Genomic DNA, 26,309 nt, shown 5'->3' with positions numbered 1-26,309 from the left:
AGGCCTGCGTGAACTGCATAATGAGATCCTGTCTCAAAGACAGAGACAGAGACAGAGACAGAGACAGAGACAGAGACAGAGACAGAGACAGAGAAGAATGTGATGTTGCTACCATCATTTAATAACATTATAATTCTTCTGTGGATAAGAAAAAGCTCCATTCCTCGAAGAAATATTGATTCTTTAGTCTAAGAATAACATTAGAGGATTCTTGCAGGAGAAAGCAACTTTCTCTTACTCCTCCCAATAAACCTCCTAATAGGAACGGCCGCAGTGGCAGTGTGTAGTAGTAATAGCAGCAGTAGTAAAGGCTGACGTTTATTTGATGTTAGCTATGTGCCAGCCACTGTTTCAGGTCACTGAATCCTCACAACAAACTTATGATCATGTTGGGGGTTGACTTCTGGCTCTGGACTGTGCAACTTTAGCAGTTGGCTTGCAGGCCCCAGGAAAAAAAACAGAATATCAGCTGCATTCATTAACCAGCCCTATTAGTCACTGGACCGCAGTTTTCATAGACCAGTTGCTTTCATTTGAGTTTTGACATCTCAACTCCAAACAGCAAAAGTTCAAAAAATTCAAAATTGAAATATAATTTTTATGGTACTAATCCTTTAATATAATGCTTGAATTTTATTTTTTCTATTTTGGAAGGAAAGTAAACTTAGGATTTACAGAGCAGCAAAGACAAGGAATCTAAATGTGTCTATTTACAGTCCCACCCCTTACAATTTATGGTGGATAGGTAAACTTGGGATTGATTTGCTAAATTCTGACTAATAGGGAAACTGGGCTCTTTATTTTAATGCTGCCGTTCCAACTCTGCTAAGTGTACATTAATTTAATGTACAAATTGTTGTGCCTATGTGGATAGGGCCATGTAACTGATCAGCTGCAGGAAACATCCAAAACATAGTAGCTTTATAGGATCAAAAATGGGATTAGAGGTCCCGTTTGACCCAGCTATTACACTTCTGGGTATTTTCCAAGAAGAATTAAAAACATCATGCCACAGTTATTTATATGCATCCATGTTTCTAGCAGCACAATTTGTTATAGGTAAATATTGGAAACAACCCAAATGCCCATCAACCAAACAATGGATGAAAAAGACGTGGCCTTTTTAAACAATAGAATACTACTCAACTATAAATAAGGATAAACTTGAGACATTTATAGGGAAATGGATGCAACTTGAGACCATACTCTTAAATATATATATATGTATGTATGTATATATATATATATATGTGTGTGTGTGTGTGTATGCACACACACACACACACACACTCAAAATAGCTAAGATAGTTTTACTACTAACTACTGTTAGTTCATTGAAAAGAAAGGTTTATGCCTATATTGTTTGATCAATTTTTCATGCCTAATCTTATGAGCAACTACTTTGAAGATAACAAACAATATGCAACATACTGACCATTGTTACTCTCTTACAATCTTATTTTGAAATTTTGCACCATTTTTATTATTTTTTTCTTTAAAATAAAAAGTTTAAAAATACAATGACTTTAGCAATAAAGAAGAAGAGTTCCAGTCCCAGCCCAGACATTTGTACTTGATAGCTGTATGAGCTTGGCTAATCTGCTTACTTTTTCCATCCCCCATTTTCTCTTCTGTATAACTGCCATAAAAGAATGATTTGAATGAATTTATGTGAAGGGCCTAGTGCAGTGCCTGCCATAAAACAGAATCTTAAAAGATCGAAGGCTTTGTTATAAGTTTTTGTGGCATTGTGGCTAACATTGTAGAATGTTATGAAAACAGCTCCCAGAGTCCCCCACGTCCTCTAAATAAGTGTTTACTCTTTGGTGGGCCAGACTGCATAGACAGGAATCTCAGGCTTGGAGAAGCATCCTGCCCTAAGGTGCCTTCCTACTGTACCACTCCTCCAGCGAGCTGCCCAGAGGTCCCACCTGAGTATTCTGAACTCTTTCTCCTTTAGCCTGTGCTTCAGAGGACTCAATCAGTGAAACCTTTGTAATTTTGGAGTTAAATAGCTGCCACAAAGGAAACAGGTAGCAATCCCGAAACACAGAGTGTGTGTGTCATTTTTTGCTTTGCTTTTTAGATTCTGGTTACAATAAACCTGACATAAAATGAGAAACGTTGACTTCATCCTGCAAATGTTGGGGGAAAAAATTCAGGTGACTAGAAAACAGATTCTATAAAACCAGTTCGTTTATCTCCTTTGCCTGTTCTAATGCAATTAGGTTGTAATTAAAACCTGCACTATTCTGATGAGGTAAGGGGAATACTTGCCCCAGTTTTTCCCCAGGGTTTGTAGGTTAAATGTGAAAGCATTTGTGAGAAGTGCACAGGCCAGGAAAGGTAAAACAACTTACTTTGCAGGCATCTTGTTTGCCTGACATCACTCCTGCACAGAGCATCCGAGAGGTGATAATCCCGTAGGTAGAAACACAGAGGGTCTGATCAATGAGTTCTACCTCTGCTTGCTGCAAAACAGGGGAGCCTTTGTTATCTGGAAAACACATTGGAGGTAGAAGTCATGGTACTGATAACTATGCTTCTCCAAGGTTTCACTGAAATGATTAATACAGACTTTGTTTGAGACAGAGCAATGCTTTGAGACAAATTCTGTGATTGGCCCATTTTGCCAATGAAGAAACGAAAGTTCAGGATACTGAAGGATTTGCCCAAGGACACTCAGCAGCACTCAGCAGCAATCAGACCCAAGGTCAGCCTCCATCGCCTGAGTCACTGGGCCATACTCCTTCACCAAGTATGTCCAGCTTTTGTTTTCAGGGCTGTGGCTGTCCTAGGTTCTTGGTGTCTCAAAGGATTGAGCTGGACACACAGAAGCAGAAGTTAAAGCATACATTCATTCATCAGAATGTTTGCTAGGGTGGGAATGGGCTCATGGCCCTGAAAATGCCAGGCATCAGAGCCTATGTGGCCTTGACAGGGAGAAAGTAGCTTTTGAATTGAAACACCAATTCACAAGATTCCTCTTTTCTGTTGGAGGGGGAAGTTTTTGCCCTTTTATTGACCATTAAGGAACTTTCATGGTCCCCAAACCCCAGAGGGGTGTGGAATGCAACATCAGTGAGGTTACAATTAACTATAATTGGGTTGAGGTCACTTTTGCTTGTGCAGCATATTTTATAATGCATATGTCCCCAGGCATGGCTTAATCATGAGAGATGAGTACTCTGTGGTTTCCAGAGAACTTATCTTGGGCCTCCCAGAAGGCTACAGACCACACATCCTGATGTCTTTCCTGTGCATGGCCTAGCTGTCACATGGCTCTTGAAGTCAACTTCCTCTTTTTCCTTGTGGCCTTCAGGGCCCCTTCTTCCAGGACTTTTTTCTCCCAGGAAGATTTCCTCCCTACCTCCTGCCTCACTTTCAGAGGACCATGAGTCAGCCACAGTTAGTATCAACCAATATTTACAGTTCAGGAGGGCCTCTTAAAAGGAGCAGCTAAGTAATATATAGGAGTCTCTCAGGAGCCATAAAAATATCACTGCTTTCACATAGCTTTCACTTCCTTTTAATGATTCAGAAAAATATAGACACACACACACACACACACACACACACACACACACACACACGTACATGGTTGGATAAACTCTCCTCTTGTGATATATGACAATGTAATTAAAGCCCCGAGCTCAGTAACCTATCCATTAGAGGTGTTCAGCTGGTTAGCTTCCTTCTCTCACTGAGACTCTGACTCCTCAGCAAACCCAAACTGGTAATGACTATTTTTACTTTGGTAACTAAAATGCAGGCAGTGGGCATTTGAGAAACTGTACACAATGGGTCTTCAGAGAGTACAAAGTAAGGCTGAAGAGTAACATTCACAGACACTGCATCTGTCCCCAGCCCTGTAAAAGTAAAAGAAATCTGAGATGCTTCGGAGATTAAAGGAAAATATTAAGACCAACTTTCAGGGAGACTTTTGTGAAGTTGCATTCTTTACTCTCACTCTATATTGAGAACCAGTCATGAGTCCGGCACCATAAAAAACTGGACGCACGGATGGAAGGGCTTCCCTAGCGTAAACCTGACCTTTGTACATACTGAAAAAGATACCTTTTGTAGGTGGGAGAATTGCAAAAGACGTCCCCTTGGTTAGATCAGTTTCAGGCTGATGTTACCCGGCCTGACTGCGCAGTGTGAAGCACTAAAGAAAGGCTGCAGTCCAGCCCTCATTCTTGTCCTCGGCCAGCAGCTATGTACTGACCATACTTGCATAACTTCCAGACATTTGTCTGAGCTGCCACAGGGGGATGTGCATACTTGTGCCTTCTCTTTTATAATGATGAGCCACCCCTTTGGATGAAAAGGGGCCAGGGATTTAGCTCAGTGGCTCAAGTAATTGCTTGGTAAGCACAAGGCCATGAGTTTGACCCCCAGTACAAAAATAAAATAAAATAAAATAAGGAAGAATTGTTCTTCTACAGTGGAAATCCTACCAGTCAGCTGCAGAATTTGAAAAGGACCATACTATCTAGTCAGTCTCTCTTGCTCTCAGTTTATCAGCTGGGTCTTGCTTCTTTCAGATCAAATGGAAAGGATCATGAAAGAGAAATAAAAGTGCCTTCCTCCAATCTATCCTCCAGAGATGTCAAGAGGCCCAAAGGAGACAATATATACAAACGCTGTCTAGGAACCCCAAAGTGCTATATAAACACAAATTGCTATTCCTGTGAGCGGAGATCGCGACAATTAATTCATACACACACCTACTTCATGCTTTCGTCCCCAGCCAGTTACCCAGCATTTTTCCCCACTGCGCACTCTCTGGCCTGCAGGAGGAATGCATATTGGCTGAATGAGCTGTTTCAGGGTCTCAGGCCAAGCGATACTGAGTTGCAGCAGAGCAATATCGTAGTCAAAGGTCTGGCTGTTATAGTACTCATGGACCACAATCCTCCTCACTGGGGACACAAACTTGGCATTTCCCTGCACATACATCCCCAGGTGAGCAGTCCACGGAGTGGGATCTGACAGCCTAGTGGAAAAGGAAGAAAATACTATGTTAGGGATTTGAAGAACCATGTGTGATTTAGAATCAAGCATCCTACAGAGAGATGGCGCTAAAAAAAGAAAGGACTGATTTCTAGGGCTCATATCTTAGTTACTGGCTCTGTTCAGGGACATGGTAAGAAGCACTGATTCCTCTGAGCCTCCCTGCTGGGCAACCAGAGATGAAAGCAGCTGTTACAGGAATAGCAAGGTATAACTAAGTTCCAGAAAATCCCCTCAATAGTATCATAAGGAAATGCCTGGGAATTTTCTTGTGGATGTATTTCATGACTGACAGAGGTCAAGAATGTAGATAACTAGAGTTAATTTGTTACATCCTTCCCATGCATGCTGACAGTGACATTTTTTTGGGAAATAGTGCCAGTAAAGTGGTGATCTGGGAACCCATTACCAAATTCAAATGACGTGAGTACCATGATAGATTAGCAATGCAAGTTTTAGCAGATATTCAATGAAATTTCTTCCTGAAAACTACGAATCCTTATAGTTCACTGTTCTTCATGCTCAAATATGACTATTTATAAGAACTCCACACTCCAGCCTCATGATCAGTGCTTTTAGAATTCTAATCTTGACCCCACTCTAACCCCAGCCTTGCACAAGTCATAGAGGGACTTTCGGTCTCCAGCTGAGGCTTCAGTCTCAACCCACACAGCAGCCAGAGAAGACTGAGCACAAAAAGAATGTGGAAAATTTTAAAGGAAGTAAGGACAGAGTCTAGGACTGTGGTCACTGATCTGCTCAGCTAATATTTCATGAGTGACACTGAGATACAAAAGAGTATTAAGGCCAACGTATTCTTTGGAGCAATTTCACAGCTCTTAAGACTAATGAACAAGACAGAAGTGATTTCAGTAATTAACCTGAATCTTGCGATTTCCCAGAAAAGCAGAGAGTCAAATTATATAACTCCCTTGAAACACTTCACTTTAAAAATTTAAAGAAGGAAGTGAAAGGTATTTTTGTACCCAAGATCCAATAGATTTCAAGTAAGTTTAAATTTTGAACTTTCACTCTTAGACAGAAGAGTGTATATCCCTTAGTATTGGCATTGGAAAAGGTAGACAGAGATCCACCAATGCCAACCCTAATGGTCCTTCCCAAGACACCCCTGGTTCTAATCAAGTAGGGACCGCACTACCCCATTGCCCTCCAGTGCCACCTTTCTCTACATTCTCCACACGGTCCCCCAGGTTTGTCCCTCTGACTTGAAAGCCCTGTCCTTACTTCCTCAGAAAAGTCTACTCATTCTGGATGCTTCATATCCTTTTTACCTTTATCAGTAGTACTTTTTTTTACATGTCTGACACACACTTGTCTTCCTCCCCCCACTACACCAACAAACAGAAACCCTACGCGGTGACTGTTCTATCAGAGAGCTGCTTCCCACAGCCAACCCCAGGAGCAGTCTGCAGCTAGAGTGCACCACTTGAGAGTGAGGGCTGGCATGCCTTACCTGTTTCCATGGAAGCAGTGGGCTGCAGAGAGAAGCCACTCCCTGGAGATGACCGAGGCACCACAGTAGGCAGATCCGACAAAGTGGAGGCTGACCTGCCATGGCCAAGCCCCCTCCGGGGAGTCTGCGCCCCCCACTATGCGGTGCAGAGCAGAGGAACTCCTGCTGCAGCCTTTAAGAGGGGAAGGGTCACGTGACTTAAAGGGAGCTTTGGAAGGAAACTGGACATTAGATCAGGTTTAGAGCTGGACTAGGAACTGACTCGCGAATCTCCTGTTTATTTAGACTAGAGGAGATCTATGGGTGTAACTGAAACCAGCACCAACAGCCTACTCCTCCCCTCCTGACTTGGTGTGTCTATATTGTAACGCATGTGGGCCCAGGGCGACCTGGGTACCAGGCAGACTGACATGGACAGCTGCCTGAAGTGAGGTTGCCAGGTAGGAAGAAAGAGATAAATTCTAAATGTACCAAATTTAAAAATGTCTTTGAAGTTGTGCTGATCTGAGAGAAAGCTTTGAGGAAGAATTTTTAAGTCAAAGACAAATACACACTTACTAAGAAAAACTAGCTATCAGAATAATAACTTTCCAATGTAAACAGTCTTGCTAAATATATATAACTAACATGTTGTCACATGGCAAATTAGAGGTCACATGACCCAAAGGACCATATGGTAGATCAGTTATTGGGAAAGAGCCAGAACTAGTTATTTATAACATAAATAATAACTGACAATCATCCAATGAGTCCCACTATTGATTTTCTCACGAGTTATTTTAAGAACTTCCTCCTTGCTCTCTTTATGCACATCTAATGCTTTTTGTCAAAGGAGAAGATGGAATAAAAATCTAGAGCTTTTATTTCTGAAAAACAATTTCACACTCAGTTCACCAGTATTTATCATTACTTGCTGGGTCAGTGGCAACTTCTGAGAGGTGAAATAATAAGTCAAAAAGAGACTAAAAATGGAAAGCGGGTCAATGAAGATGGAATACAGGAAGCCAAGGGGACACATTTCTATTCACTGCAGCTGTCTTCCTCGCTTCCCTCTGGGCAATCCCCTATCCCATCGCATCTTGCATTTTGCTTCTTAAAGCATATGTCATTGTCACACTTAAAGGCTCTATTGGTGCATGGGATGCCTTAAAATTAGCTTAAAAAGCAGGGTTTTTTAAATCCAGAAACAAATTTGAGTGAAAGCCACTGAATTCTGCAAAGGATGGGCTAGCCACAGAATCGCTACTTAACGCTCTGGGAGAAACTGGCAGAGCCAAATGCAGCGACCTCGTAGTGACATTTTCTTTCAGCTAAGCAGAGCCATTGAAAGGCAGGCACATCTATCACTTGAGAATCATCCACTGTCTCTCCTTCCTTCCTCTGAAGGTGAGATGTAAATGAATTGGCCCAACCAGTGGTTTTAGGCCAGACTCTCGATTACCTTGTTTTGTTTGCTAAGAAAATTTTTGAGTGAAAATCAGTACTATACTCAATCGTTGCAAATCATTAGAGAAAAGAAAAAAAATAGACAAATGCTGTAAAATATACTGCATTTGTCCACAAACTTGGAGGTGTGTGTTTCTACAGGGTTAGAATAGATGTCCCTCAGGGTCCCTGCTAAGGTCCTGTATATCGGGTCTTCAGTATCCTACAACCTCAGAAGTGCTAAAAGCAAGCAAGCGGTGAGAACCCACCGAGATCCCACAGGAGCACTCACACCCCTAACTCCACCCCAGTTAGGCAAACCAACACCTCACTTTGCCCAGGACTGAGGAGATTCCCAAGACAAGGGAATTTCAATAATAAAACTGGAAAAGTTCTGGGGGAAACTGAGACAATGTGATCGCCCTAACCCAGCAGGTGTGTTTGGATTATGATTGGGCAGCGTTCTAAAGGAATAGCAGCGGCTCTCCCTTCCTCACTCTGCGTGCAGTTGTGCTCGTCCTGGCCATTGTCACAGTCCCTGAAACCATCGCAGACCAGCGGGCCTGGCTGTCCGAAGACGGCAACATCACAGGCAGGCTTGATGGTCACTGGAACAGGAAAAGACAGAAAGTTCGTGAGCCTGAGACATCCCATCGCTGTGCTCCCTCATGACAGCAGTGCTTTTCCAGTGGTGTAAATCATTAGGATCATAAATAATACACAGAACATATTTTCTTTGAAACTGACACTTTCATGAGGAAAAGAAGGTATTTAAACTGCAGGGTAAGTCCTAGTACCTAGGTTTGTCATATCTTACATTGTTGTTGCATAAATTCGTTAAACTTTGGTGGTTTGATTAACTACAGTTAAATGCATTATAAATAATCTATTTTAAGTAAAGTAAATATCATAAGCTATTATCTAAGCTAAACTTGTTTAACTTCCTAAAAAGGTGGAAATATGCTTAAAATAGGCATTTTTGTTTTATTCATCTGAATGTCAAGCCTTTGACCAAACAGTAGGTATCATGAAAGGTTTTTAGAATGAATTAATGCATATGAGTTTCCTTCCTGTGTAAGAAAACTCTTTAAAATTACTCTGAGAGGCACATTTCCCAAAGTGGTAAATACCAGGGTCAACCCATCACGTGTTTTTTCTTTGAAATATTTCATTTAATTTCCATGGACAAGTGATAGGCATAGTATATTAACAAGCATGTTTTAGAAGGTTATGATTTCTTTGTAATTTCTAGGTTTTTTTAAGGGAATCAAGTTTCATTGTTCAAGCCCATTTATTTACGAGTACCTCGTGACTTATTTTGCACCCACTCTCACTCCTGCCAAGGGATAATGGGAGAATATTGCTCCCCTGAGAAGTAGCATGGTCACTGTTTCCATGGCCTGTACCTGATGCCTCAACACTAACTCAAAAAAAAAGAATCAATGACCCTGAGACTTATTCATAAGAACGTCAGTAGTAAAAGGTTTAATACTCACCACAGAAAAGTTCATCACTTTCATCAAAACAGTCATTCACTCCATCACAGCGCTGAGCCTGAGGGATGCACAAACCAGAGGAGCATCGGAAAGATTCAAGAGGACAAGCTATGGACAATAAAAAATAGAAAATCCTAAAAACCAGCCGACCACATTAGCAAAAAAATAAAGTGTTTAGTGGTTAGGAAATTGGCAAAGTAACCCGAGTAATTACACAAGTTCTCCATCCCATCAAGACTCTGGGTAATTAAAAGGAAAAAAAAAAAACCTAAGTAAGCAAAGAAAAAAACTGATTTAACTCACAAAGCTTTGAAGGAACACTGTATCCAGCCAACAGGCACAATTACACTTCTACTCTCTCCATAACCCTGACTTGATCTCTGTCATTATCTTGGACTAGAACATATGAAAGCTGAAAGATAGCTCCAGAGGCCAGCATTCTTAGCGTGCAGTTATAGCTTCCAGGCCAATTACAAATGGACTTCTGATGCATTCGAATTCTCTGTGATCAGACACAGTATTTCATAACCCTTTAATTATATTTTCAAGTGAGCTGTGCTCCAAAATATATTAGTAACCACTGACCTTATAGAAAGCCCTGGATTCCTGTTTCCTATCTCACTGTCCCCCATCTTTTCCACTAAATTAGGCTCTTCATCAAAAATCCATGTCCTGCCTGGGTCTAAATCACTAATGCCAGACTTATAGATGAATATTATAGAAGTAATAGGTCCTGCCGTCCCTTGTACAAAATAAGTGGTCATCTGCTGCCTCAATGACATGCAATGGAGTTAATAGATGATCTGCTGAAAAACAGAATTTGAAAGAACAATTAGAAATAAGATAGCTCACTACCCCTGTGTCCTTGCCAGAAATTAAAATATTCTGGCATTCAGAGTATAATATTCTGAGTCCAAAATAGGTATTTTGGGACTGGCAGAGCAGGACATGGCCCAAAGGAGCTTTCGCTCAAATCACATTCTTATAGTGAGTAGCAGTTACTTTTCATCCTTGCAAACATGTCTAGACTTTCTCAAACAAGTCATTATCCACATTCTTTTACTTTAGTGACTCTTCTGGGACATTCCTGTTCTGCTAACTACTTCCTGGACACTGTTCTAGTGGTTTAAAAGTCAACTTCAAGTTGAACATTCTGAAGGCTGATATTCCAGCTCTCAGCTAACCAGCTCCCTTGTGTATCATAAGCCAAAGAGAATCAAGACTGTTTGCCTTGGATTCACTTAGCACTGGTGTAAATATATTTCCAAATTATGGCTAGCAAGAAATACAAGGAGGGCCAAGGATATAGTAAGAACCTGCCTGGCAGGCACAAGGTTGTGAGTTCAATCCCCAGTACTGAAAAAAAAAGGAACCAGGAAATGGTCTCATTCTGTATTTTTGGAATGATGCAAGAAGTTACATTTCAACTAGAAGTCACTAATGTCCGAAAGTTAAATTATTTTCTACAATTCATAATACAGAAGCAATATGTAATTTTATATGTATATTTATTATTGTTGTATTACATTGTTAAGAAATATGTGGCAGGAAATAACAAAAAATGAAGTCATATTCATTCCTTGTATTTTCAAGGTTTAGCATTCTAATGCTGGCTTACATTTTATTGCTTATTAGGGCTTTATAAGCAACGTATCACAGGCTTACGTTGACTGATGTTGTAGCTGCCGTATTCCACCAGAAGGGGCTGGTCGGAAAGCCTTGAACTGCACTGGAGCTGAACGTGAACCAGAGGGCTGGGCACACGGAAGATTGTCTGATGATCCATGTAAGAGCCACAGTACCTAAGAACAGAGGCAACGAGGACATGCATCTTGAGGGTCTGTCAACTGCATTCCTACTGACAATGAATTCACTAAAATTTTGGTCAGCCAGATTCCAGGAACAGGGATGCTTATAGTAGAGGTAATGGCACTTACCCATCCTGTGCTAAGGAACTATGACCCAATAACTCCTGATCCCCCAATTTTCTCCTCTGTTTACAGTACAATCAAGTACTATCTATTTGTGGTTTTCCTCCCCAACAGCTATAAGCAGAATAACCAATTGAATTCTTCCATTCCTCTCTTCTTTTTCAGTATAAAAAATTCTAGTAATAAGAATTGACTACTTCTGCTCACAAACCTCTTTGCAAAGTGGAATTCTTGAGCATAGGCAGAAAATATGCTAAGAATCCCATCAACACTCGAAGCAAAAGACAACAGCATTATTTCAGTCTAAACTGAAATTTCATGTGCATTCAGGACTTGTCTTTGGCAAAGTTTGAAAGAAGTACTGTCTCTCTGTAATACTCCGCCTACTCTGATTTTTTTCCTCTTACATCTCATCATCTGATGCCAGCAGAGTTTCCATTATTCTTTTTAGAAAATGTCCCTCTGGTAAATAATTCTCACTATGTGAGCCCTATAGTTAAATGGAGTGCAAATTATATTCTGCTGCAGGCTCATAAGATAGTCTATCCATCAGCCCAAATGGGCAAGGCATTTCCCAGGGTGAAACTAGCAATGTCTCCACGGGAAACAGAGAGCAAATATAAAGCTAAGGGTAACATTCTTCGTAGAACCTATAAATACCAGTCACTCGATTCCCAGAGCACCTGAAGACCACATATGTACCATAGATTAGATACTGGTGTTTAGGAGTACAGGTAGCCTATGATTATAAGCCTAGAAAGAGGGAAGCATTTACATGAAATTCAGGAAGTTTTGCAACTGACCAAAATTCTGAGAGTGAAGGGCTGGTTGGCCAGCTCCTGGGATAGAGAATATGACAGCAGCAGGTGGCCACTTGGCCAAGTGGGAGACAGAGGCTACAGAGGCAAGGCAAGCTTTGGACGCTATTCTTCTCTAGCTGGTCATCATGGTCTCAGGTTCCTACACTCTGAAGACATGAAGATTCTGTCATCTGTATCTCACAATGGTTTGTCCCCATTCCATTAACATTTTGTATTTTCTTGCAAAGATGAGCCCCGCTGGCGCACGACAAGGAAAATCAAGAAAAGAATCTTTTCACCCATATTTAGGTTAGAGTGTAAAGGGGGATATTATACAATAGGATGTAACAGTGGCTTGTAGAAAGTATAGAAAAGGGAGAGATTGCAAAACCCAGCCAACGTCAATTTATGACCATAGACATATAACAAGTAAGGAAAGTGAGGTGTAAAGAAGGGACGCAACTTTTTAAAGTTCAAATGGAAGCAAGTAGAACCAGGATTTGGACACAAGTTAACCTAACACTACACTCGTGCACATTATTTATTTATTTATTTGTGTGTTTTTGTCTTTTTGAGACAGGGTGTCGCTATGCAGTTCAGGCTGACCTTGAGCTCACTATGTAGCTCATGCAAGGATCCTCTTGCCTCAGCCTCCCAAGTGCTGGGATTACAGGCATGCAGCTGGCTGTCTATGGCACTTTTTTGGGAAGGAGACCAAAAAATGGGGAAAGGGGAAGAGAATGTGTTATGTACATGTCCCAACTCCCCAGGATGAATGCAATCATTAGGAACTGCAAACACAGATTAATAAAAATTAAAATTTAAAAAAAAAAACCCTCTGGCACTTTCTAGCTTGTCAAAAGCCCTTCTTTTCAGGTTTTGCTCTACTGAAGTTATAAAAAGGCTATTATCTCCTTGGGGCTGAGCACACACACCTTTCCGCCTATTCTGTGAGAGAGCTTTAGGCTTCCTTCCCACTGCAACGTTTAGAAAGGACTGACAAGAGAAGAGCTTGGCATTTTAAATCCTACGGGAACAATCAGCATCCAATCAACCAGGCTGATAAAATTTTAACCAGCCCCAGGGCCACCAGACCATTACCAAATACAAGACTGGGCCTGCAGGTGTGGGTGAAGCAACCCAGCGACTTGGAAGTGTGTGAAGCAGCAGCCAGGAGCCAGCAGGTGGCTCTGGAGAACACCGCCAATGGAAGACCAGTAACACTCCCCACGTCCAGAAGCCACGATCAGCTCCATCCCCAGCACAGTCCTCAGCACAGTTCCCAGACCCGGCTGGAGCACACAGCAAGCTCGTTCCTGGGATCTGACTTGGACACTGTCACAGAAGTGTAAACACCAGGAGCATTTTGCTATTCATATTCTCCCTTGTTAGTCAGAATGGCTATCTCTTTCATTTCTGGCTGTATTTTGTTTTGTTTTGTTTAGTATTTTGTGGTTAGTTTTTCTGATCTCCTTTTCTTTCCTTTTTCATTATTCTTTCTTCCTTCTTTTTTCACTGTTTAGCTTTCTTACCTTCTGTTTTATTTTCTTCTACTGATTCTCACTCTCCTTCCTCAACTACCTCTTGAATTTAAACTTTCAAGTAGGCAAACATTACTCTTTTCCTCTCTGATTACTCCTTCACAGTCTATGTCATACTATCCTTTCTGTGTCCTCCAGTTTTCCAAAACCTGGGTACCTCCAGCCTTAATTCTACTATATTTGATCTCATCTGTCATGTAATCCTGTCCCTTACCCATTTTAACCCCTTCTGACCCCTGTAATAGGGTAAAAGCATTCCACTCAGGGGACAATAATTGCATACAAATTTATGGTATATGTTTGGTTTTGTTATATAACTTTAGAGTTTGATCCTGCAGTTGGAGGTAGTAGATTAATGGTTATCATAGTTTGTCAATAGTTAAACTACTTGAAACTATTATTATCACTAACTGTACTACTTTAGCCAGGATGGCATGCATGTTATAATCAGGTTTTCTCCCTTGTATGCTAACACTGTGATTGCGTGGAGTCATAATCATCACTGCAGTCCAATATTAAAGGACTTAGTGCTGAACCTAATCATAAATTTGCATCCTTTACAAATTGGGAAGGCAGGTTCTTGGGATAGCTGTAAAAATGACCTACATCTAGAGGACATCCCTGAAGATCTCCAAGGGAAGCCTCAATACTAGTAATAAAAGCTATCTATCAAAAGAAATTGGCAAACATCAACATAGAAAACAAAATAAAATAGAAAATCACATCACACAGAAGCAAAATGTAACCCCAGAACCCCAAGCTTAGAGCACAGTGAGACAGATGAAATTGGAAGTCAAACACTGGAAATTTATGAAATGATAGAAATAGAAGTGAAAAAACAGGTGGAAGAGGCTAGAGAGAAAATAAACTCTTGGGTACCAAGAGAAATCAAAGATATTAGAGTAGACACAAATAAAAGAATAGAGGAGTTTAGGAAAATGTTGGAAACAAAAAATGCCCAACAGAGGAAAGAAATAGAATCCATGAAAGAGATTCAAATAGAAATTCAAGAAAGTATATGTAGCAAACTGAATGAAGATGAGCATAGAATATCAGGGCTTAAAGACAGAATTGTAACTAGTGATCATGAAAAGAGAGATATCATAAAAATAGCAAGAGACCATAAAAAATGAATCCAACAGTAGCTACGAGAAGAAGCAAATAAGAATACCATAAGATTGACTGAAGAAAATGGAGACAGCTTAAATACCATTAAAAAAAACTTCACAGAAAAAAATGCAGAAAATTTCTTGAGTATGGATAAAGAATTTAATATACAAATAAATGAAGCATACAGAACCCCAAACAGCCATGATCAAAATAAAACTATATCGAGACATACAATAATCAAGATTCCAGAAATTGGACACAAGGACAGAATATTAAAAGCTGTTAGAAGAAAGAGAAAGCCCTTCATGGAAGACTTCTTAACACAAACACTCAAGTCAAGAAGAGCTTGAAGCAAAATATTCCAAGTCCTGAAAGAAAACAACTTCCAACTTAGATTGATGCATCTTGTAAAACTATCTTTCAAAATTAGTGGAGAAATAAGATACCCCCATGACAAAGAACAAAGAAATTCAAAACCACCAAATTAACACTACAAAGAATACTAAAAGATCTCAAGAAAGAAATAAAAGTGACTACAGTTCCAAAAACAACAGAAAGAAACCACCAGGCAGGACATTCAAGTAAACAAAGGAGAAAAGAAGGGAACCAACACCAGGAAAACAGCATGACAAAGGTGAGCCAATGCATCTCAGTTGCAACCATCAATGTAAATGGTCTCAATTCACCAGTCAAAAGAAACAGATTTTTTAAAAAAGAAAGAAACAGATTTCCAGAATGGATCAAGAAACAGATCCAACAATATGTTGCATATGAAACACATTTAACTCAAAAAGAAACTCATACATGGAAAATTAAAGGATGAAAAACAATTTCTATTCAATAGGAACCCAGACAAAAGCAGGAGTAGCTATCCTGTTTGCAGACAGTGTGAACTTCAAACAAAGAATGATCAAAAGAGATAAAGAAGGTCACTATATGCATATTAGGGGAAAACTTCAAGAGGAAGAGATAACAATCACAAATATGTATGCACCAAATACAGGAGCACCCAACTATATAAGATGAATATTAATAGACATGAAAATTCACATAAACAACAACACAGTTGCAACAGGGAACCTTAGTACACCACTGTTACAAAGAGATAGATCAACTAGATTTTTAAAAATCAGCAAAGAAATGACAGATATCTGTAATAAAATTGAAAACATATCTAAAAACTTAATAACAAAGGAAAACCAGGCCCTGATGGATGCACTGCTGAATTCTACAAGAAATTTAGAGAAGATTTAATACAAATATTATTCAAATTCTTTGATGGAACTGAAAGGCAAACAATATGCTCTAACTCATTCCTGGAGGCAAGTATCACCCTGACACCAAAACCAAACACAACAGAGAATTACAGGCCAATACCCTAATGAACACAGACACACAAATCCTCAGGAATGGTTCAACATATACAAATCAATAAACGTAATACACCATATGAATAGTGCCAAAGGCAAAAATCACATGATCATCTCAATAGATGCAGAAAAATCTTTTGACAAAGTCCAACACTCATTCATGATAAAAAAAAAACCTACAGAAAGTTAGAATAGATTTTTTACCTCAATCTGATAAAAACCATTTATGACAAATCAATGGCCAACATAATACTAAATGCACAAAAACTGAAAACTTCACTCTAAAATCAGGAACAAGACATGGACATTCACTATCACCACTCCTATTCAATACAGTCTGCAAACACAAGCCAGAGCAATTAGACAAGAGTGAGAAATAAAAGGAACAAGAATAGGAAAGGAAAAAGTTAAATTATCATTGCTCACAAATGACATGATACTCTATATAGAAGATTTTAAAAACTTTATCAAAACACTTCTAGATTTAATAACGAAATTCAGTAGCATAGCTGGATACAAAGTCAACACTCAAAAATCAATAGCATTTCTGTACACAAACAATAAACTCACTGAGAGACAAATTAAGGAAACCACACCCTTTACAATAGCATCCAAAAAATGGAATACTTAAGAATCTATCTACCAAGGAAGTAAAAAATTACAGTACTCTGGAAAAGGAGATTGAAGATTATATTAGAAAATGGAAAGATATTACTTGCTCATGGATAGACAGAATCAACATTGTGAAAATGGACATACTCCCAAAACTTTTATACAGATTTAATGCAATTCCAATCAAAATATCATTAGCCACAGAGCCTGCCTGGCAAGCATGAAAGCCTCTGTTTGATTCCTGATACTAAAAAACCAAAAACAACAAAAAAACACAAATCCGTTAGCATACCTCACAGAAAAAGAAAACAGTCCTAAAAATTCATTTGGAACCAGAAGAGATTTAGAATAGCAAAAGCAATTCTGGGCAACAAAGGCAAAGCAGGAGGTTTATCACCACAGATTAAACTAAAGTCAAATGGATCAAAGAACTAAATATTGACACAGAAACACTAAATTTACTAGAAGAGAAAGTAGGTATAAATTTTAAAGATATAGATATAAACTGAGAGTTCATGAATAAAACCCAGACTGCACGGGAAACACTTCAAATGATCAACAACCAGGATCTCATTTTACTGAAAAACATTTCTACATCAAAACTAACTAACTAAATAAATAAATCACCAACAGAGGGAAAACACAAATCATAGAGTAGGAAAAAATCTTAGCCAACTGTCCCTCAGACAAAGGATTTATACCTGGAACATATAAAGAATTGATAAATATCAGGCCCCGAAAGTTAAAGACTCAATCCAAAAATGGGCATCTGAGATGAACTTCTCAGATGAAGAAATACAAATGACTAATAAATATATGAAAAAATGTTCAACATTATTGATCATGGGAGAGATGCAAATTAAAATGAAACAGATTAATCAACCATTAACAAATGCTCTTGTGGCTGCAGGGAAAAAGGAACCCTTCTCCACTGTTGGTGGGAGTGTAGACTGGTGCATCCACTGTGGAAATCAAGGGATTCCTCAAAAAACTAGAATTGGAGATCCCATTGCTATTGCCCTTAGGCTATTGCCCTTGAGAGTATTTTCCCAGAAGAATTAAAATCACCATACCAGAACAATTTATGTGCATCCTTGTTTATAGCAGCACAATTTATAATAGGTAGATATTGGAAACAACTCAAATGTCCATCAACCAAGGAAAAGATAAAAATGATGTGGTCTTTTTAACAATGGAGTATTACTCAGCCATAAAGAAGCATAAACTTGAGACTTTTATAGGCAATTGAATAATACAATACTGAGATCATACTCCTAAATGAAATAAATCAGCCTCACATGTGTAAACCCCATATTGTCTCTATAGTGTAAAATCTGAAAGAGTAATAAGATTCAAAATGTACAACAGATGTGGTGAAATGGGAAGAGACTATTCAAAAGGAAGAAAAAATTGGGATGAGAAAGGAGAAAAGAAGGAAGTGAAAAAGAAAAAAATACATGTATATAAATATACAAGCTCATTAAAATAATTATACTACTAATTTCTATTAGTTCATTGAAAAGAAAGATTTGTGCTTATACTGTTCAATCTATTTTTGGTTCCTATAGCTCATACTCTGAGCTATACTTGGAAAATAACAATACACAATGTGTCAACCATTGTTATTCTTCTATTATCTTGTTTTAATTTGGGGGGGGGTACCAGGAATTGAACTCATGACCTCACATTTGCCAAGCAAGTGTTGTGCCATTGAGCTATATCCCCTGCCCTTGCTTTGAAATTTTTAGTGTGATTTTTCTTGTTTTTTTCTCTTTAAAATTAAAAAAAAAAATTCAACCAGCCTAAAAAACTGGTTCTTCAGGGAAAGTGAGGGGCAGAGTGTTTTCTTTCCTGGTATTGCTTGGGATGAAACCTGCTAGGTGAAGCAACACATCCTGGTGGTGGTTGTTTTTTAGGGGGGAAAAAATCTCTCCTTTTCCAAGCACCTTCTGTCATTGGCTTAATGTTTCATGGAAGATTTGTGTCCTGGGTCTCTATTTTGATGAAGTACCAAAACATAGTGCCTTTAAGGACACATACTAGAGTGTCTGCCCATCAATGCCATTTACAAAGTAGTCTTTTTACTTATATTAGTAGCTAATATTTTTATGCATAGAATGCATTAGTTCATTGGATGTTTTTAGCAAACTCTGTTAGACAAAATTATTACTTTATCTTACAAGTTGAAAAGAAGTTAAGTAATTTATTCTATTTACTACAGCTATGAATGGCTAGAATTCTGCCTCCTACAATATGGGCCTTTGTGCTCCCCAAAAGAGTACAGGCTACATTTTAATAATAGGTCCAAGAATGCTTTCAAATATGACATGACCTATTCCATGAATACAGAACCAGTGGCGATTTTACAGATAGCCTGTCTGAAGGAAATCAAAGAAAATTCACGAAAAGCACTTCAAAAGGGAAGACTTCCTTCACACAATAACAATGGGAAAAGAATTAGCAGGCAACTCCTTTAATATTACAGGATTCTTCTCAGAAAATGAACTAAGAAGCTACTTTGCTGTTAAAACAGAGCATTCAGTGTCTTTGAATACTGATATAGCTGAATGCCTACTGAATATGTATTAAAGTTTTAGAAAGAAACAAAATTTAAGGGGCACATTTAGAATGAGGACTTACTAGGTTGATTCAGGAAGCCCAAGAAACCAGATCTCCTGAATTTCTTTCTGATCAGCTCCAACTCATTTCTCAGCCTTAGAATCCAAGCTGGCCAATCGAGGCTCTCCTAGCACACAAGACTGTCTAATGGCCTCAAACTCTTATACCGTGATTCCTGTTTTATTTTCCCTATGGCTCTAGTATGCTGAAAATTTTATCTATTGAATGCTTTTATGACATGTAGAAGATACATATTGGTTATCAAGCAGAGTTAGGAAGAAGCCCTAAGATTAAAAGCCTGTCTTCATTTCTCAGGAGGCGAGGGCCTTTTTGTAGGTTCTTTAACTATTCTGTCCCTCAGTTTCCCTCTGGGTAAACAGCAGCATGCATGCTGGGGCTAGGAGATGAGGATGTGTACTTCCCATCAGAGTCCTCACAATGAAAATCACTTACATGTGCTCGTTGATTTCCCACCATCCGTGCTCACAGCCTTTTGCGCTCTTCCTGGTTATTGAATAGTTGTGGAATTTCAGTGCTATTCCAAGACTTGACAGGGGAGTCTGTGAAAAGCAAACTTGAAGTCAGAAAATTGCTTTCCTTGCTTGTTGTTCTAAAGGTATTTTACTCCTGTCCACCTGAGGCCTGTGGTGGTGCAGACCAGTTCCCCTGCGCAAACCAGGGTAGGAGGAGATCAGGATGGAGAATGAGTGGACAGCAGGCATTGGGGAGGGGCCACTGGACCTAGGTAGAGTTGGGGAGTGGAGGCATATCTCAGTGTCTCTGGGTGTCACTTTTCTCCTGCTAGATGAGCTTGATTTGCAAACATTAATAAGTACAAATATTTCGTTCGTTGATAAAAAAAATAATGACTTGGCTTTTTAAAGTATCATTCAGATTCTTCGGATAAAGGAGAAGTGAATTATCATTCTTTCCGTGCTAAACATAGTTGTTCCTATAATCTATTACTGAGTCACTGCTGGTCTTCTCAGAAGAGGTCCAGCTGTCCGTGTGTACAACCAGCACACAAACACTGTGGGTCTAATGTGTTTATTGAACTGTGGGATGTACACACACACTATGTCTGCTAACACTAAAGTTTTAGTTTTTATTTATACTTTCACCCAAGAGAGTTTTTACATCTCCAAAGAGTTGAATTTGGTCTCACACATTTTCAAAACTTTCTAGTTTCATTTTAACTCAATAAAAGAATTTGGTTTATATTGCTTTTGGTTTTTGAATTCATTAAAGAGCTTTTAAATAAAATATAAATAAATAAAAGATAATTATACTACTAGTTTTTCCTAACTCATTGCAAAGTTTGTGCTAACACTGTTTGAACAATTTTTCATGCTTGTATGTTGTACTCTGAGTAACAACTTTGAAAGTAACAATAGGTGATAGAATAATTATTGTTACTATCCTATTATTTTGTTTTGAAACTTTTTTTCTTTTCTATAAAAGAAAACCAAAAAATAAAGATTTTTGAAAGAGTGTTGCCCTAGAATAAATTACAGGACATGATGGCGGTGGAAGGCCAAATCGGGGATATTACCCTGAGGTTACTTCCTCTTTCCCCTATTACAACTTCCTTTTTCCTTTCCCAGTGCTTGAGAAATAAATTCCAATCAGCTCCTCGTGGGTCATCAATGCCCACCCTAAGCACCCCCCCAGTCAAAGGTTACATATGTCCCATACCCCATATTCCAGTTGAAGGAGACAGCCCAGCCGCCATGGGTTGTGTCTCCTTCCCAGGTGCTCAACTCAATAAACCTGTTCGTTTTGTACTTGAGCTTCTCTATTGCACCAGAATATTCGAACATTTTTTATTCTGTCTTTTTGAGATAGGGTTTCGTTACGCAGCTCAGGCTGCCTTTGAACTCACTATGTAGTCCAGGCTGGCCTCACATTCACAGTGATACTCCTGCCTCAATCTCCCAAGCGCTGGAATTACAGACATGTTTTGATTAAATTTATGAATGTTTCATGGCCACGTGAACATGGGAGTATTCTCTGATTATGCTAAAGTCATTGGTACAGTTAATGTCAAACTCATTTAGTGTCCCTATCTCTAGCATGAACCAAGTAAGATCAAGAGAAGGGGATCAAAATCTATTTAACCATTGTCCACTTCCCTTTGTACATCCTGTGGTTTTCCCTTTATGAGTATTAATGCTCTGTCATTTGATGCATAAATAGTGGTCACAATTAGATCTTGCAGTCCACCCTTTTCATCATGACAGGCCTCCTGTCTTCTGTCACTTTCAAATCAGAAACGTAGTTTCCCTGGTTTGTGTGCTGCCTGGCACTAAGATTATGAACATTGCTTTCTTTTCATTCTTATTTGCCTATCCTTTTGGTTCAGCTTCATTAAATTACTTTTTTAGTTTATTTTGTCTTTTGAAAATAGCATAAAGTTAAGTTTTAGGCAATACTCTAATTCAGCCCTACCGCCATTTTATTTAGATGAATTTCACTCACTGACTTTAACCAGTATGAGAGATGTTTGTTTGTAATTACGTAACTATTTTTTGTGTTATGCTTTCCTGTGGGATGCACGTGTGTGCATGTGCATGTGTGTAACACTTAAATATAGACACTCACCCTTCGCTACCTACCTTTGAGAGGGAATGAATCAAATACTTTATATTTCTCATTTAAACATCGTGACCACCCTGTTAGACAAGTAGCCTGAATCTCATTGTATAAAGGCAATGCCATAACTAATTGAAAATAAGCAACTTTCTCAACATAAGGAAATGCAGATGAGAGGTTCAAAGCAGTCTTGCCTTTCTCTACAGGCCACTTTCCCCTCAATCACCATGCTGCTTGGAAACTGACGTGCAAGATTCCTCCTAAGAGGACCAGGAAGATCTTGTGTTGAATGAAAGCCCAGAGCCAATGAGAACACAGATCAATCTTTTCTCAGGCTTTTCATTGGATTATTTCTTCACATATAGAAGACACAAACTGAAAGACAGTATCTCAAGCAACAAAGATACAATTTACAGTGTGCAGATGGCTGCAGTGATGCACATCTGTAATGCCAGCACTCCAGAGGCTGACACAGGAGGATCATGAGTTCCAGGCCAGCCTGGACTACATAGTAAAAACTTGTGCCAAGAAGCCCAAAAGCTTTAGTGTAAGAACATCTTTCACTGCAATTCTCTACCGAAAAGCTTGCTTTGGTGTTTACGCTATGTTCTATTGCTTCCAAATAAAGTGGATGTTTATGCATGACCACTCCTCAATCTTAAAGTTCTGTTTAATGAAAGGAAATAACACTACCTTTACTGACAGAGTCTCACACATTTCTACATGTGCATAGATTGTCTGAAAGACACTACAAACACTAACCTGCTTGACAAAATGAATGGAAAGATACAGTTCCACAGTGCACAACAAGCTGTTTTGACAAGTGAACAAAAACAAATTTGTTATTTCCTTATAAGTTCTGTAGTCTCAGTTTCCGTCCATTCTCCACCGTCTGCTTTTGGGTTAGTAACTTTCTTTTTTTTTTTTTTTACAAGTTATACAGATTTACAGAAGAAAAAAATGCGCAGTAGGAAATCACTAGTTAATGGATTACATATTGCCACCTTAGAAATAATTGTTCAAGTCACAAAATTAAAGCTTGTAGAGTGGACATTCCAACAATGATACTGCAAACAGTTCTGTTCAATGATCCAATAAAACTCTGTGATATCATTTTCTATCTTATACACTTAAATATGCATGCAGTTATATAGTATAACGCCCATTCTCGTTGACTTTTATTTACTTTTGAAGACCTACAATGTCTCCAATGTTTTGGTTTTGTCGGTTTTATTCTTTACTGTTTTGTTCAATTGTATTACAACTAATGATATAGGCAATTCTATTAGAAATAGCGGGAGGCATTATGGTAACCATTGTTGATCACCTTGTATTATGTTTTTATATTATCTATTATGTCCACCCTTTTGACTTGACCGATTCTGTTCTGTTATGTCACATTTGGTTTTACTCTCTTCCAAAAAAGCAATAAGAACCATGGGAGCAATGAAACCCAAAATGTGTAATAGTCATTGTACAAAAGAGAGGAAAAGAAGGATTAGTAACTTTCAACAAGCCTTGGTAACTTAAAACTTTAAAGAAAGGAGTTCTAATCTGAACCTGTGCTATGAAATTGTTTCCCTAGTCCGTGATGGCAACATTTTGTCCTAAAGTTACCCCTGCATTGCCGGTGGTTGGGTATACACAACCCCAAAGCCCTTGTCATGTGAGTGCTGCAAGTTTCTGTGGAAAGGGGACCTGCATATTCCCTTTACAGAAGCAGAGATAGGGGCTTCCTCCTGTGTGCACTGCTTCCCTAAGTGACAGGAGGAAGTGACTTCCAGGGCACCAGCGTCTGGTGATGGAGCTAAACTGAGTGACTGAGGTCTAGGACATCTGTGATAAGGCAAGACAACGCCCTGCAGTCTGTTCTTCGAGGTTTCTGTAACAAAATCTACTAGAAAACAAAGAAGGTGGAGGAAAGGGAGGTAAGTGTTTAGCTAAGTGATTATTAGGAAGCACCAGGAAGATGAACACCTTCAGAAACCCAGAAAAAGGCTGGAGGTCTAATTTATCTACAAAGCAGTGTGATTTTATTTATTTAACCTCCACAGGAGGTGGGCATGCCCTGTTCTCTGCAAAACTGTGCTGTCACCATTTGCAGCCCTTTACCCCTAGCAATGCAGAACGTGCTTTGATATTCCTGTTTATGCTCTGATTAAAAATCCTAGCAACAAGGTCCAGGAATTTTAATTTTCTATGGCTTACCATAGAATCGATATTTATTTTACATCAGAAGACTTTCGGGCATTTGACAGAGCTTTTGAGAGGGCACCACTCTTGTTCTGGCTGTTATACTAACCCGGGAAGACAAGTCTGCTTTGTGGAAATATTGAAGAGACAGAGATTCGATGTTTTTCCTCCTTCCTTTCCAACTCTCCATTTCATCTCCTTTTTCTTCAGATCTCACCCCTACCCTCAGACTCACTGATCGCCTGAAACCGTAACACTTGAAAATCTGGCAGTGAAAAAGATGCTAGCATTTTTCTCTTCTAATTATTTTGGAAATGTTCGTGAGACTAACAAATAATTTAAGACTATATGTCATCGGGACATTGACACAAAATATAAATTTGGAGAGAGTCATGAAATTATTTAAGCTATTTAACTGGCTTGACTGCACACAAATAGTAATATTTGCATCTAGCACTTCCTGCCTGAGAAGCCTTTCTCCACCTGCTTCATTTGCTTCCGAATTCTTATCCTACAGCTCTACAGAGTTAGTTCCCTCATCTTTCTCTGATATCTCTGTAAGGTTCTCTTGTCAGTGAAGCTTTCTTTGACCATCCTATTTTAGATAATAAACCCCCAACTTGTTCCTTTCCAAATTTTCAGTCGACCTATACAGTTCTCCTCCGTCTTTTTCTCCATAGTGTTATGTCACCGTGTCACACACTACACACAGTTGTCATGGCTCTGTGAAAAGAAATGGTCTCAGGACATCAACAACCATCCAGATCTGTGGGTGCTCAAGTCATTTGTATAAAATATTGTAATATCTGCATATAACATATCCACATCCTCCTATAAACTTTTAAATCACCTCTAGATTACTTATATAACACCACCCATAAAAATGCTGCATCAATAGCAACGTAAGTTGTATTTTTTTAGGGAACAGAGACAAGACAATTTATGGACATGTCCAGTGCAATCTGCCATCAATTGTATAGACACAGAAAACACAGACACGAAACTTAATTGGATATGTAACATAATTGTTTGTCTCTTGTCTCCCTCTACTGGAAGGGAAACTCCATGAGGAAAGATTTTTGCTTTGTTGCTGTCCAATTTCACAGATCCTGTGAGTCCAGAGTAGCACCTGAGTAGCTAGCCCACAGTAGTTCATTCAAAACCACATGGATGACACAAACTACATACAATTACTGTTTTCATCTAATTGCTGTGCTGCATAATCATGATTCTATATGTGTACTAAAGGAGCAAAGGTGATAACTTTGCCTTATCACTGCATGATTCTATTGCTGAATAAAGCCTAGTCTAGACTGAAAAATATTAACGCCCCATCTGACACAATAGTGGTATATTTTTACATAAATTTACACCTTTGTTTGTTTATGCAAAATATATATTGCATAATCCAATTTATTATTTTCATTATTTCTATGATGAATTAATAATTGATAAGTAAACTCAACCATAATAAAATAATTGTTTGATTCTGTAATAACACCTTTGCATCTTTTGATATAAAGTAAGCTAGAGAAATAAGCCCACTGCTAAGCACAGTTGATTTGTCAATAAAAGGTTAAATTACAGGAAAATTTCACTTCTTAGTTAATATCTCTGCATATGGTTCAAATTTTATAAAATTAAATGGTATTATTTTTGTAATTTAAAAGATAAGGGTAATGAAAATTCACAATAAAATAGTTCCAAACATAGGAGAATAGTATTTTTCCAAAATTCGGATAAAACTCAGCTACCTGAAATTTCCAGGTACACTTGCATTTTGGAGGATAGTAGCTTGGATAATATGGACTTGAAATTTTCCCCTCAAATCCAGGGATCTCATTGACCAACACTGTGTTTTGACATTCTGAAAAAGATATCCAATAACACACAATGACTTGCAGTTGTGAAATTATACAAAAAATCAGATCATCCATTTCTGTAATTGAAAATGCACACGCCCTTGATGAACAAACTGGTATATTTTTGAACCTAAGTTTCATTTTTTTTTTAAAGAAATATCACTATACAGATGCTTAGCTAAAATACTTGTTCTCAAATTCCATGTTTGTTTGTTTCAAATCCTGTATTTTGGCTACAGAGCTATAGGATGCTATGGCTTTCTTTAAA

At 38.7% G+C, this 26,309-nt stretch overlaps 1 protein-coding gene across 1 annotated transcript in view; it reads right to left on the bottom strand.

The window, feature by feature from the left end:
- Tmprss7 (transmembrane serine protease 7) overlaps positions 1-26,309 on the bottom strand; it is a 47,546-nt gene that overhangs the window by 505 nt on the left and 20,732 nt on the right. Inside the window, exons 9-17 of the mRNA XM_003469201.3 lie at positions 25,934-26,046; positions 19,848-19,954; positions 11,077-11,213; positions 9,412-9,519; positions 8,413-8,523; positions 7,519-7,635; positions 6,491-6,662; positions 4,731-4,999; positions 2,361-2,497 (exon numbers count right to left, since the gene is read on the bottom strand). Of these exons, the coding sequence (XP_003469249.1) occupies positions 2,361-2,497; positions 4,731-4,999; positions 6,491-6,662; positions 7,519-7,635; positions 8,413-8,523; positions 9,412-9,519; positions 11,077-11,213; positions 19,848-19,954; positions 25,934-26,046 (1,271 nt within the window). The remainder of the gene's footprint in view (positions 1-2,360; positions 2,498-4,730; positions 5,000-6,490; positions 6,663-7,518; positions 7,636-8,412; positions 8,524-9,411; positions 9,520-11,076; positions 11,214-19,847; positions 19,955-25,933; positions 26,047-26,309) is intronic.

This window comes from Cavia porcellus, unplaced genomic scaffold, assembly GCF_034190915.1.
Source record: "Cavia porcellus strain 051 isolate PalLab524CR breed Dunkin Hartley unplaced genomic scaffold, mCavPor4.1 scaffold_15, whole genome shotgun sequence".
Taxonomy (NCBI): domain Eukaryota; kingdom Metazoa; phylum Chordata; class Mammalia; order Rodentia; family Caviidae; genus Cavia; species Cavia porcellus.
This window is presented reverse-complemented; position numbering and strand designations above follow the sequence as displayed.